Source organism: Hemibagrus wyckioides, linkage group LG10 (assembly GCF_019097595.1).
Source record: "Hemibagrus wyckioides isolate EC202008001 linkage group LG10, SWU_Hwy_1.0, whole genome shotgun sequence".
NCBI lineage: Eukaryota > Metazoa > Chordata > Actinopteri > Siluriformes > Bagridae > Hemibagrus > Hemibagrus wyckioides.
In genome coordinates, this window is record NC_080719.1 from 8,852,674 (window position 1) to 8,868,051 (window position 15,378).

General features: G+C 38.2%; 1 protein-coding gene across 3 annotated transcripts in view; it reads right to left on the reverse strand.

The window, feature by feature from the left end:
• furina (furin (paired basic amino acid cleaving enzyme) a) overlaps positions 1–15,378 on the reverse strand; it is a 74,644-nt gene that overhangs the window by 17,694 nt on the left and 41,572 nt on the right. For all 3 annotated transcript variants that reach the window (XM_058400167.1, XM_058400168.1, XM_058400169.1), the window contains exons 4-7: positions 13,728–13,823; positions 10,562–10,690; positions 10,409–10,485; positions 333–421 (exon numbers count right to left, since the gene is read on the reverse strand). In XM_058400167.1, coding sequence (XP_058256150.1) covers positions 333–421; positions 10,409–10,485; positions 10,562–10,690; positions 13,728–13,823 — 391 coding nt within the window. The remainder of the gene's footprint in view (positions 1–332; positions 422–10,408; positions 10,486–10,561; positions 10,691–13,727; positions 13,824–15,378) is intronic.

The window sequence follows — 15,378 nt, forward strand, 5'->3', positions numbered from 1 at the left end:
AAAGGATTACAGATGCTTACACACAAATCTTTGGCTCACATGGGCCAATGCCGAGCTCTGCGACAGAATCTTGCAAGACATTGCTACTGTATCAGGGCTAAAAATATTGCTAATGCCCAAAATAACTTTTGTTCTAGATTCAGAAGCACCCTTAATTTGAAATACAGACTAAGAGGTTTCAAACAAAAATATGATTGATGCAACCATAAGGTTCAGTTTAATATGACAATCATTTCAATATCAGTATTGGAACGGACAAATGCCAAAGAAACTTACTCATCCTCAGTCCGAAAAAAACAAATAAAATAAGCTGATTAAACATGCTGTCTCACCTCCGATCTTGGCATTGTAGGCTACACCGACACCACAGATGTCATTGTTGGCAACAGCGGCTACCTCTCCAGCACATCGTGTGCCATGTCTGTCCAAGGAGAGATGGAAGAGTGTAAGAGAAAAATTAGTTGCATTCATTCCATAATTGTTAAAGGCTACATAAAAAGATTCTGAAAGACATTGTACACAACAGCTATTCAATCTTTGATTTAAGACGTACATTAATTCAGATTGTTATGCCCTCTTCAGAACAATATTAAAACAATCAGCCTAATTATTTACCATATTTATTGTAATGGTGTGGATTGGCCTAATGGAGAAGAAAATAAATAAACCCACCATGATGGGTAATTGCCTCATTTTTCCCTAAGTCATGAAATGAAAAGCAGAGTAAGCGATTCCTGCCTGCAAACATTTTTCTACAGCAAAGACGTCCTTCAGATTCTGATCAGGGGAAAACAAGAGGCAGTTCTCAAAGTAGATTTATGTGGTCATCAGAAAGCTTTAGTTGCATAGCCTAACACTCATCAGAATAAGCGCTTTCAATCATGAGAAACAACACAGACAAGAGATGTTTTTGTATGTGGATTTATTTCCCTATAATATTCATTAGACAAGACCACTTAAAAGCACAGGCTTGAGAAAGTGCACGGCGATCCTTCTGCCAACCGTTTCTGCACCACACTGTTTGTCGAGGTCCTGCTAATGAAGAGATTAGCACATGCTACATTTGCTGTGTTCTACTAAACCTCACTAGAATTCAGTGTACAGGTCAACGGACTTGCCATTACATGATGTCCCACTGCTATGTCAAGATACCCAGTCTGACTGCAGCAAACATCAAACACACTGGGGCAAGGAGGCATAACAGCCAAAGGGGTAGAGGCGTTGCAATTCAGCCAGCAGCAAAGGCCGTTAGTACAGGAGTACAAACAAGATCAGTGACAATTTAAAGGCAAGGAATAATACCAGTTTGTGCCTTCATACATTTAAGCTTTGCATAATGAACTACCAGGACACTCAATATACATTTTTCTACACTGTGGGTCAAATGTGCAACATATTAATGATCAATAAGTCAAGCTTCTTATTCCTTTATAATCTAGCTGTAATCTTATACTGGGCTTGGAAGTCCTATACTGGGAAAGCAACTGATGCAGATGTTCTGAGGAAGAAACCAAAATATTCCAAATTATAAAATATTATAAAATATTCCAGCAACTGCACAGTCAGAGACTATGGAAGATGAGATCAACCTCGAGAAGCCAGTTCTAAGCAAAAGCAACTGCTTAGGGGTTCATTCCACAGACGTAGTCACTTCACTGTGAACTCCCTTAAGCATTGTCATGGGAAACAGCAGCTAAACTCCAAATGACTAAGGTGCAGATTAAGCACTTTTGGATAAGACCAGATAATTCATTTAAAATAATGTATAAAACATGATACTAGAGCAGAAAGTGCAGTCAATAAATCAATCTTCAAAATTGAGTTTTGTTTCAGTTCAGTCTGATAAACGAGCAAATAAATATATGCATTAAGGTGTCTGTTCTTTCTACTGTGACAACATAGTGCCTTAGGCAAGGGTTTTCGGTTTCATAAATTAAATGGAATTCTCCAGAGTGAGTCAGCCGGCATAATCATCTGTACATCTGTATAGTTTGTGAGAAGCTTGTCTCTGGATTTGTGAGAACGCAGGTGCTTGATATTGTATTGTATAAGAATTTGACAGACTGCTACCTAGCAAGTCACCTCATTATGTAGATCCCTGCTTATAATAAGGCTGCTACTAATCCAGGAGGGTGACAGCTAGTGTATGTTTTCAACAAGGCACATTATGCCATGTCAGTACATCATCATAGCGTGGTTGCTGAACAGACTTGGAGGAGAACACCAACTGCCCTATTCTGTTTATGGGACTGGCTAGTGTCACACTAATTGACACAGAAAGATAAAAACAGTGCCATCATTTCCATTCTGAGATCAGGACCAATTATACTCCCAAGGATGCAGAGCCATGGATGGCTACCCAATTGTAAAGAGTCAAAACCACAATCTGCTGACAAGGCAAAAGCTCACTTTCCCATTTCCAACATAAACACATTTCATATTAAATCAAAATCTTCTTTATAATATCCATATTGTATATGGGGTGTATGTGCTTTAATTCGGATGAGGATTGCAAAAGGTTTTTTTTTTTAAATCATTTTTCATAAACAAGGTGTATTGTTTCCAACACTGATTACTATGATCATCATCTTGACTTGATTCTTTTGCTTGTCCTGTATTTGTCCTTTACCTGGTCTGTGTTTCAGCCAATTAGAGCATGTTCATCCATCCTGAAAGACATTACCTACTATTTTTTTACTACAAAATGACTCAATTGGCTTTAGTGTGTTAACTATTGTTTTTAGATGTGATTAGTGTGTTAACTATTGTGTTGCCTTTAGGACTTGTTCCACCATTCAGACCTTATTGAAAAGACCATAGCTTAACTCTGCCACAAACGTAGACAGATTTCTAAATGTAAACATGCGTTTGGATTACCACAGGGATCTGTTCTTGGCCTGGTGTATATGCTTCCCTTGGGTCAATTGATTTACAATTTTTTATCATTTACATGCTGATAGCACACAGTTTTTTTTTCATCAGTGTTTTAAACAAAATTGTACCACTAAGCTTGATATTCTTTTGAGAATGTATTCCATCAAGAACTGGATTACGGGAAACTTCCTGAAGCTGAATTAAGTCAGAACTGAAATTGTTATTGAATCAGATCATATTCCAAATACAAAAACACGCCAACGATGGTTCTCGAGATAAGCATAAAGGAATTTAGGTGTTGTTTTTGTTTTCAAAACATTTCCAAAGGAGTGCATGTGAACACTCAGGATCTATAAAGGATTAAACATGTTTTTATTTCATCATGTCTTGATTGCTGTAATGTGTTGCTCACCGGTCTTAGTCAATGTACCGTTTCTCAACTTCAAGCGGTTCAAAATGTCGCTGCAATACTTTTAACCAAAACTCCCAGCAGTGCCCATTACTCCAGTCTTGGCTGCACTTCACTGGCTACCAATCAAATTCAAGAGAGATTTTAAATTCTTATTACCTTTAAAGCACTTTAATGGGCAAGCACTGTCTTGTATTACTGAATTATTGATTCCACACAGACCAACAAGGACTCTATGATCATCGGATCAAAATCTGTTATCATCCCAAAGGGGTCTCATCAATTCATTAAAACTATAGTATTAAAGTGCAATAGCTGAAACTTAATACTGACAGATTAATATACTGAATACTATAGATCATGAACAATACTTAATACTGAGCTTGTGTGATCCATTTAATGCTTGCGTTAACTAGGAACAAATTTTAACTTGGTTTTCACTAGTGTAACTCAAGGGTGTAGCTCTGAAGCACAGGGTTTATCCCATTCTGCTGGTAGCTAGTTATGCTGAGTTACATAGCTATCTGTAGCGCTAGATGTGTTTTTGAGTCTCCACTAAACCTGAATCTTCACTGAACTTTTTAATCACTGATGCGATTTCTTTAGTGTTGACTGAATCAGTGGCAAAGAGCTGACTGAGGGCACTTGTTTGATATTAGTATTAGCATTGGTGTCTTGTGCTCATTTTTGTCCATGGCCATTGAGTGATGGAGCACTTTGGCTTCCCACTAAGTTGTGCGTTGGTCCAACACAGAGATTAAAGATTTGGGGAAACCTTCCCGTTCCTGCTTGTTACTAAACACAGCCATTGCTGCTTTTCTCAAACTAGTATGCCAGCAAAATGGCTTGTAAAAAACAGAAGTTAATTAAAAAAAAAACAAAAACAAAAACATAGCCTCCCCTGAATATAGATAAAGGGCAGCCACTTTTCAGAGGAAGTAGTATACAATCTGCAATCTCAAAAAAATAAGAGACTTGCATTGAATGTTTACAAATCCCTAGCAAACAATTGCAAAGTTTAACATACTTAGAGATGAGAGTCTTATTTTTCACCATATCAAAAATATTTTATTTATTTAAAATGAGCATCAAAGGGGTTTAATATTTTGCCAAGATAATTTCTGTATCAAGTCGTACAGATTTCTAGTGATACAAATCCCCAGACCAGCAATTTTGCGTCAGCAATCTGCCACACAGACTTGCATGGGATTTCTCTTTAACTCCATCGCTAACAAAAGTGTAGCAAAGTGGTAGAATGCATTATGTGATAGAAAAGATTGACCTAATAAGCCAATCTTGCGGCAGTAGCGGCGAGAAACTATTAGAGCACTTGTGCTTTACTCAACAGGAGAAAATCTGTCTTCCGAAAACCTATAAACATCTGTTCTTTAATAGTGCACTTTAACAGAGAACTAATGTAATCCATGGGCTTTTTCGTTTGATCTTAACAGAATGGAAAGCAGCAATGTCAGGCCAGGCGTTTCTACACTTGACAATTGTGACAAAAAAATGACAAAAAAATGTAATCATTTTAGCAAAACTCTCGACCAACACATTTTAACATTTTAAACACATCCCCTATACGATAAATGTACTCAGCAATGCAGAAAGCTATGTTTTAACAAGTCCACAAACAAGCATGGAAACACCCAGAGAAGCATATTAGCAAAACAAAGCCCTATCTGGAATAGCAATCAGAGGACAGGCCCAACGTTCTACGTGTAAAATGCATGAAAGGGCAGCATAAATGATTCATACAATGCACCGCAGCGGTTTTTCATTACCAGACTTGGAGGCAATGTAAAACTATTAGGTTTTCTCGTTATGCTGAAAAGATGCAGAACAGGTTTGGTGATATAATTTTGTGCAAGCAAATGGATCAGATATATTAGTATTAACTGCTCTTTATTTAATAAAACAAACAAATAAAGAAAACCTCACCGGGCTGTGAGCCATCTGCCAGTGCCAACTGCAGTAGGTCCATCTGCATTTTTTACTCTCAAAATTGCAGTCAGAGCACAGAGGCACAAAAGACCTGCAGCCTAAAAAATTACCACATGCTGGCATTTAAGATCAGGCACACTGCCACAGCAGAAAGGCCACAAGTGACCCAGCATTCCTCATCATGGGCTGCTTGGTCGAGTACATGCAAAAATATGACACGGGAGGTATTTGTTTTCAAACGGACTCGGATCGTTACGGTATTGCCGGGTGTCACAGGAAGGCATTACAACGTACGCCAATCAGCCATAACATTAAAATCACCTGCTTAATATTTTGTCCTGCTAAAAGAGACCACTGCCATTAGGGAGTACAGTTATCATAAAGGGGTGCACTTGGTGTGCAACAATGTTAAGTAGGTGGTACATGTCAAAGTAACATCCACATGAATACCGGGAGCTGAGGAATCCCAGCAGAACATTGCTCAGAGCATCACACTGCAGTTACATGATGTAAAAATCATGATCCACCAGACCAGGCTATATTCCACTGCTCCAACATCCAGTTCTGATGTTCACATGCCTATTGCAGGATTTTTCAGTGTTGGACAGGGGTCAGCATGTGTACTATGACCACTCTGCGGCTATGCAGCCAGACACAAAGCAAACCGCAATACACTGTGTTCAGCAGTAATTTCTTTTAAGCAATGTGTGTACTTCCTTGAACCTCTTTCTGTAAGTACTATCGACTGCAGCCCGGGAACACCCCACAAGACTTGCTGTTTTGAAGACGCTTAACCTGGAGAACTGATGTTCACTTCCTACATAATATTAAGTTATAGCTGATCGGTGTATTTAAGGTGAGTGTGTCTACATTCACCAGAAAAATCCTGCTCAGAATGAGTTATGCAGCCTTAGGGGAATCGTATTTAGACTCCTTACTTCAGTGGCTGTTTTAAACCGAACCGAATCCCACCCAAGCTGGCTTATCTGGGCCCTGGAGGCAACAACTACAAACATCACTAATAACTATTTTAAGCAATAAACAGCACAAGAAACAGCTACAGCATTAACAGAGATTTTTTTTTCTTGTGGCTGTAACCTTCCCAAGAAGCATTGATTAAAAAAAAAAAATACATAAACAAAAAAACCACTCAAACAAAAAAGAAAAATTATAATATATTGACCACAGCAGATGTTTTTACTCTTGAAACATTAATGTGTTATCCAACAATGTACAATAACAAAAAACAGCACAGTATTTTCCATGTATTCATCCCTGGGGCATCAAAGCTTAAAGTCCCATGCTAACACTGCAGGACAGACTACTGCTGAGATATACGTCAAAAACGACAAAGACCCGTGTAAATACCAGGCATATCGAAAGACCAGATATTCTACTGGAAAAAATGAGATCCGCAATTCATTGAGATATAGCACTGTCTTATGACAAGACCCATAATGAACTATTCAGAACCTTATTTTATTGAAACAGCACGTTAGAACCTAACTGGGAAACACACACTCACATTTTTTGTGAGGAGTAACTGGCAACTGGCGGTGATATTTATTAAGAAGGGGCACCTAACTAACTAGTTAATACTAGATGCTTGTGAACTGAAGCTTTTACAACTTGCCAAATATCAGCTTTTGGTATTGAGCAACAGCCCTGAATCTTTCAACATTAAAATTGGAGTTAATCTGCCACAATTACCAAGAGCAGCTAGCTAATAAATTCTTGATTTGTCAACCTTTGGCTTCCATCATCTCTTATTGGGAAGTCAATATTGGAAATACAGAGGCCTAATTAAGATTAAGTATAAAACATTTTAAAATATATTTTCTCTGATTTACTGGCATTTGTTATACATGCTGCTACCAAGCGTGAGGAATGAATTGTTTTCTGTTTATGCAAGTCAGGTAGGTCTGTTAGGATCGATATTTTCATCTTGTGTGCATCATTAGCTAAAATAAGAAGGGAAAAAACCTCCTTTCCGCCCTCTCTCTCACCCTCTCTGCAATTAGTTTGGAAAAATAGAAGTCAGTATCAGGTCAATTCACAACTCGGATATTCATACTGTATGTAAAACTTTTAAAAATGTAATATGCAGCCCTAATTTTCATTAGTGATGCAGGAATAATATAATAATCATTTTACACCCAAATTCTTCTCTGACAAGCAAAAACATTAAGGTGAAAAACATCCATCAAAAGCCCATTTGGCAGCGGTAACCTCTACGACAGGCAGCAATACAAATGAAGGCATAGTCAGACTATGGCAGTCTGCCTTCTGTACTGTGATCTAAAGGTGCCAAGCAGCAACAGAACACATTCATACACACAGTAACACAGTGATGACTAAATGAGCTTTTTCTTCTGATGATTGGACGCCCTCATAATATTGCCAAAGAAGAGACGATTTAAACACATATGGGATCAAACAACATGGTGCTTTTATGGCATATAGAAGAGCACTCTGACTCAGCATGCATCTCCGGTGGTGGTTGGGGGGGTGGGGGGGGCAGGGGTGGTCAGGGTGGGGTGTAATCATCGTAAGGCAGCTGGTTGTGCTTGTCCATTCATCTCAAGGTTTTTTTTTTAAAGTAGCATTCTCTCAGTATGATGGATATCATGTTGTTACAGATCTACTCAAAGCCACTAACAGCTCAGATGATCTATTTCTTCTAAAGCACTACACTGACCATCTGCTGCACCTCAAAGGATATTAAAATAAGAGTATAATGTGATAGCTACTAATTTTGCAGGAGCAACGTTATAAGCTTTGCCAAAAAAATAAAAAATAATTAAAAAAAAAAACCCAGCCTGTAGAAAAGTAACAAGACTAGCAAGTAAATAAGACATTACCTTAAGTAAACATGTGGGTTTGGCCAAACTCCTAGCCAAGATGAATGGGGTCATCTGGAGGAACTGCACTTTTGCTGCTGATTCAGGACCAGTTTAGTGGCATCACATATAGTATATGAAATTTAGGGTTTGAAAAGAGGAAAATAGTCCTGGATCAACTCAAAATGCCAAACGTGTCTATGGACTAGATTATGATGGATGAAAGAGGGCTTTATAAAAGTGAACAGAGATGGGCTTTATAAAAGAAGCAGAGATTTAAAAGCCACATGGGGGAATTTCGTCACTAAGGCCGGAGGGAGCAAGGCAAGCTAGCTAACCACAGCCTCTTGGACACACAAGCTTTATTCTTCAAAAAAGATTCAAGGTTTTCAACCGGGTTTTCCTGAGATGTAGATGAGGCTGATTTAGTCCTATGCACATAAATTTGTTTTATGCAATTATAAAACCATCGGATTATTATTAATAAAATTTCATTAGCTTTCATTTCAATTGGAGCTCCCATTAAACCCATTTTTACAGCAGATTAGAACAGAGCCAGGCCCAACATGCTTTCATGTTAATCAAAGTGGCACGAAACAAAGTGCCAGTGGCAGAGCAGCCATTGTAAAACAAAAGAAGGCCCTACTTAGGCACGGCAAAGCAGCCACACATGCTACATAATACAGTAGGCACGCTATATTTTAAAGTGCTTGCTCATAACCTAACTTGTACGAGTTCAGTATTTCAGTTTGTGGCAAACTGCATTAGCATTTGATATGGGATTGGGCAGTGGTAATGAATATGTAATATTAACAGATATTTGCACATTCCATTTAATAAACCAGTACAAAGCCCAGAAAATATTGCAGTGCACCTTGATGTGTGTGGGTCACAAAGATTTCGCCCGTAAAATGGGATTTACCCTCATGTAAATGTTTGAAACATGCAAACCTAACTAAATCACCAAAACCACCCATTTGCTAGTAGATAATTATTGGATGTCGCATCTTGCACCCTTGTGTGCATCAAATCAATATAATGATCTAGGTTGGCTGAAACACCAAAGATAAGATGTGAACTTTAGACTGCATCTCCGCATTTGTGCAACAAACATTGATATGTGACCACTAGACAAATAAAGTTAAACTATTCCCTATATGAGTGATGTTTACTTGCCAGGTTAACCATGGCATGCCAAAGCCTTCACACAGTGAACACAAGCTCAGAGACAGCTCCACTCCAAATTCAGCCTGGGAGATCGAGCTGCTTGCAGCATTGAGCTTTTCAAGCTGTCATTATTAATTATTGTTTGCTGCTAGATAACAAAGCTCTAGGATCCCAGAGCACAGACAGTCTGTAGAAAACCCCTTTAAATTTGAACCAATTCGGTATGCAATGAATTTGGCACCAAAAGTAATGACAAATGCTGTCCGTAAGGGTTTTGTTGTGTTGTTGTTCTTAGCCTTAATTTAATCACTTGGCTCTAAGTGAAGTGACAAATGGGAGAAAAAGCTTTTCTGGTTTATAACTCTTAATGCAATCTGCTCCTGTCACTAAAGCTACTTTTTCCCCCCAAATTTACATTAACTGCAGTTGATTTATCCGACTGAAGGCAAGCCACGGAATGCCTATGCTTGTGGGAAGATTGTTTTGGTTGCTAGGGTGGACCGTGACTAGTTTTGCTCCCCATCAACCCCTGGCATAATAAAATCTTAAATCCACTAAAATGGAGTAGAAAACAATATGAGGAGACAGGATAAAGCCACGTTTCAATGCTTTCCTAATCCATAAAGGGAAGACCAAATTGTGTTTAAAGTTTAAAACTGCTCCCATAACCCATACGCACAAATTCACTGGGATGAAATAAGGTGAACATAAAAGCACTTCGGCTTGGAGCCCATAAAGAGTCTGTTCAATGCACAGTGCTTATTGTGGAGCTATAACTACATTTATGACTGTACGCATTTCACTTACAATAGCTCTTGTGTATGTTACAGTTGGATAATGGACTAGCACACATGATATGAAGAGAATGCAAAGCTCTTCACATGCAGGGCTCCCTTGAGCTTTGCATTTATGCTCCCATTTTTGTCCTCCTCTGCAGATACTGATTCACAATGTCTCCTAGAAGCTTCTGGGGCTAAAAACCAACACACTTCCCCAAACCTTGGCATCAAGAGCCAAGAGGTGATCTGTAAAATAGACCTCCACAGGGCTGTTTATACATAGTGAATGATCTGGTGCTGGGGGTTTTGGCTCAAGGTTCAGTGCACTCCTACTTAACTGTAAAACCCTTTTGTGAACAAAAGGCTAGATCTGTTGGCACCTGCTGCAGACTTACCGGTTATCGTTGAGCTGGGTATATCGAGGCTGAGGATCTGGATCTCCATCATTCACATCATAGCTGGCATCAGGATCCTAAAGATTTTTAAGAATGAGTTTGGATTTTGAATAACAATTGTGCGAAGCGTGTGGCTTTTCTTTTCAGACTCACATAATTACGCTCAAGGTCTGGATGATTCTTCTCGATTCCGTCATCCAATATGGACACCACTACACCCTGTCCTGTAATACCCTGCTTCCAGACTTCTGTCACATTGAGGTCATGATGGTTGCCATTGTACTGAAAAGAGGAAGAGAGAAACATATTACATGCTCCAAGCAGGAAATGAAGGAAGGAGAACAATGCCACAGAATATATTTAGCCACTTAGAATGGGGCACTTGCTATTGAGATCCCGATCTCCCCTCAAGCACAATATGCTCGTACAGTGCTAATGATAATCCATGTGCTAAGATTCACCAATTTCCTTTTGTTAACAAAAGCACTTTGAGCACATGAAGATTTCAATTTAAGATAAAGGCCTGGAAACAGAGTCTGCCTTTAATCTACATTGACTTTCTAGGGTTCTGACAGAAGAAATTAATCAAGATTTGAGGCAGTTAGCAGTGATGCTATATCCCGCAGATCCTCATGGGCCATCGACCTTGAATTGACCTCTACTATAATGCAAACCACCTTTAATTCACCTACACACCTGCCACAGTATGGTGGGGATTGGCATAAAGGCAGACCTTCCCTCCAAACTAGATCCAAGGCTCACAATAGTGCAGCAGACGAAGAGATATTTCACTACACCGCATAATAAATTCTGTCTTCTACCTCCACTCTTTCAGTTCACCCTTCCCAGTGGCAAAAGACAAAAGTAATAGGGGTATAAAAGAGATAATAGTCGGCAACTATGTGACGATCCATTGACGACCTGCTCTACAGTCACAGATTCCAAGTGAAAGTGTGACACTTCAGTGAACTGAGAGGTAGTACAGGAATCCCATCATAATAACGATTTCCATGATGTATTTCTGCTGCTGACCTTTAGTCAATTGCTGTTGAAATTTTATGTCATCCAGTCATTTGGCACAAGAGCCTAATCGCATTTTTAAACTGCAGAGAAGATCATGACACCAAAAAAAAGAAGTGGTTTTCTGGCTTTGCACTGCAGCACAGAATAACAAAAAGGTTTGGAGTTTCAGGCTTCTGTTTACAATTCCATCTCACTTTACTAAATGAAGCAAACATCATTTGTTTCACTGGTTCATTAGACTGAACGTCCTGTTTCGATAGACGCTCTTCTTCCGATTGCAGAATGACAATTCAGTCTCCTGACAGTTAATGATTTATATTATTCTATAGAAATGGAAATTAGAGGATAAACTTTGCATTTTTCACCATTAAAGATTCATGTTCCAAGATAAATGCTACACATTTTAGTAAACACTGTGCTATGACTTTCAGTCTCTATTCACACAGATAAAACACTTCCAAAGGGCCCAAATCAAAAAATGGCTGACTGTCAGACTTGAAAAATATCCACAATGCTAACATCTTACTCATTTTACAAACAGCTTTGGTTCATTTCTGGTGGAATAGCTATTTTATGTTTGTGCCAGAGTACTCATAGTGAATCTCCACAAACTGTTTATACTGACGGTAGTACAACCTTAAGGGTGTGTACAGGTAAACAGCGTTTTGCACACAGGTAGGAGCATGGTATGAATTATACAGGTTATTAGCACAAGCGTGAAGGGCACATGACACATTTTAAAACACAAATCAATCTTAGACCTAGCCACCTCTGAATATTTTCAAAATCTCCAACAGACTCCAAGTGGGAAAAATGGCATTACTGTCTCTACCCTGTCAATCATGGTGACACTAGACAATTGCAGGTATCTGACCTCTGTTAGAGAGAAGACAGTTTTAAAACAGTTGTGTCATAGGGTATCAGTGATATGAAGTTATATATTGAGTTTGCAAATAAAAATTGGGCAGCACTGTCTGTGGAACCTGCTTTGACCACAGGCAAGAAATCCATTCTCCGAGTTTATCAGTGGCTCTTACCATGGAATAATTTCAGTTAACACTGTGCAAGCATATTGTGTTTCAAAGGTGGATGTCTCCCAGCTATGATGGGAATGAACGTTTCCATCCAGCTACAAGTGTTGACTTGGTGGCTGAGGCTTTAGGCTAAGGATCAGAGGGTTATGGAGATCAAATTCTGGCACTGGCAAGATACAGAGCTCTTGAGCAAGGCCCACACTCTTCATCCGTTTCAGCTTCCTCTCAGATAAAAGCCTGTCAGATAAATTAAGGTGATTTCTGATGGCCATGACAAATGTGTAAATTACTACTGCAAACCAGAGTTTTCCTCTGATGCATGAATCAAAATATCAGAACTCCTGGTCCATTATGAATCAACTAAAAAATAGCAATTTTATTATAAAATAATATCAATGACTAGTACTATATCAAATAATTAATGGAATGATAAAATAATTGCTGGTATGATACAACCACCAGGTAGTGGTGGAAAACTATCATTAAATAACACAATTAAATTAACATCATGCAAACATGCATGAAAGCGCATCTTTTAAACTATACAACCAAAACTTTGTGGACTCACGTAACACTCACATGTGCTTTTTTAATATTCCATTACTTATTTATTCCACCTTTACTATTATATTGTCCTCCACTCTTCTGGGATGGCTTTCCACTAGATTTTGGAGTCTGGCTATAGGGATTTGCCCATTCAGCTAGCATTGATGAGTTCAGGCACAGTGAGGAGGCCTGGTACACGTCAACATTCCAGTTCATCCCAAAGGTGTTTGGTGAGGTTGAGGTCAGGGTTCTGTGCAGGACACTTGTGTTTTTCCACTCCATGGAGTTTTCAAACCATGGACTTTCCTTTGTGTACAGGGTCATGGTCATGCTGGAACATGTCTGGATCCTTTAGTTCCAGCAAAGAAATTTGTAATGCTACAGCATAGTTCTGTACAGCTACAGCATGGGTGTGATGGTCAGGTGTCCACAAATCTTTGGCCATATAGCGTAAACTAAATTGTTGCAAAACCAAGTGACAATTTTTGGTCAAATTTTTAAGAGGAGACTAAGTATTCAGCACTAAATGAACTGAGCTTGATGCATGTTTATGTCTTTTATATTATATATATATATATATATATATATATATATATATATATATATATATATATATATATATATATATATATATATATATATATATATAAACAAACAGGCCTTCTTTATAGGCCAGCTGTTGGACTGAGGTAACTGAGCATGAATGATTGACTCACCAGGTACCACTGCTGTGTAAATTTGGGGTCATCTGGCTCGGAGTAAATGTCCCTTTTCTTCCTCTTTTTCACCACTTGCTGTTCTGCCCAGTTTACCTTAAGAAACACACACACATGACAATCATGCTTGTGACAATGACACACAAAAGGCAGTGTTAACAACCCTGTTGTAATATTAATACAGTCAGGATTTGATGTTGACTAAAAATGAAGTGTCAGACTTGACTGTTGCAACTAATGTGTTTCGACTTCTAACCTTTATTCCAGTTACATTACATGTTGCTGTAAATCAGCTGATGCTCATGTTCATTCAATCATGTTCATGTCTAGCTTATTTGGAAAACAATCTTATGACAAGCATCAGTGTTCTCTGGGGCTTACATTTAATCTGCCACCCTCTCAGCAGAGCTGAAATTAGATGTTATGTCAGATGTGGAGGCAATGGTCACTGCATGTGTGCTTCAAAAAAGGAAATATGCCCATCAACTATAAACGGCGTTTCTATTTTCAGAACGGTAAACTTATTTAGTAAATCATACGGCTGTTGAGAATGAATGGTTAACAGTTTAACAACCGTTCAGCAGGCAGCTGAGCACCCATCACTAAAAATATTACATAGTGTTATGTAAGAAAAAAAAAAAAAGAGGAAAAAAAACCATGAAAATATTATGTTCCTCAGCAAAACTTGATTTCATTGCTTATTCTAAACTTAAACAGATTTCTTATTTACTAGATTGAGTTTTATATATAGAGCGTCATCAATTCACATAGTATTAAGGTAAACTTATTTACCTCATGAAATTTCATGTTGGCACTGATGGGAACTATTACAATAGTATTAAATTCGGCCCTTAAAACATGCATGATAGAAGAGCATTGAATAGAACAGAAATTTGTCAGTTACAAAACAGTGAGTATTCAGGGCTTTGATAATACAGTAGTGCCCCATTTTACGTCTTTCGACTTTACATTGCTCATCCTTAAATATTAAAATTGAAAAATTAAATCCAATTTACGGCGCTTTACACAACTTTACGTCGGTCCCTCTGTCACATAGTAACAATGAAAAATGACTAATAAAACCAGACTAAACAAAATTCGTCTCATAAAATAAGAAAATACATATATTTAATATAAAAATAGTACTGATACCACAAAGAAAATATTAGAAATAAAGTCATAGTGTCATTATAAGGAACATATACAGCACTTTATAGGTGCATTTCCGACTTATGGTAAAAATCGACTTGCGTTGCGTCTCTTGGAACCAATTAACCATGTAGGGCGGGGTTTGACTGTACTTGCTTAAATCATAATGGATGCAGGAAAACTAACTGTTAAGGATACTCAATTCAATAACATGAAACAGATGTTTGCATTTTAATTAAGTAAATTTAATATGTTCATTTCCCCCTTATTGTTGTTGTTATTATGGTAACAAATAATTTGTAACTGCTTTGGAAACCTGTAAAGCAGTCAAGCAAATAAATGCGAGTAAAAAAAAAAAATAAAAAATAATAACATGGGCAGACAAACTCCTGACTGAAGCAGATCACCCAGCCCCTTCTGCTCAGCAATAAAGTGACAGCTCAGCTAAAGTGATCAGTGCACACATTGCCAGAGCAAGTCACACCTCAAAAAGCTGCAAAGA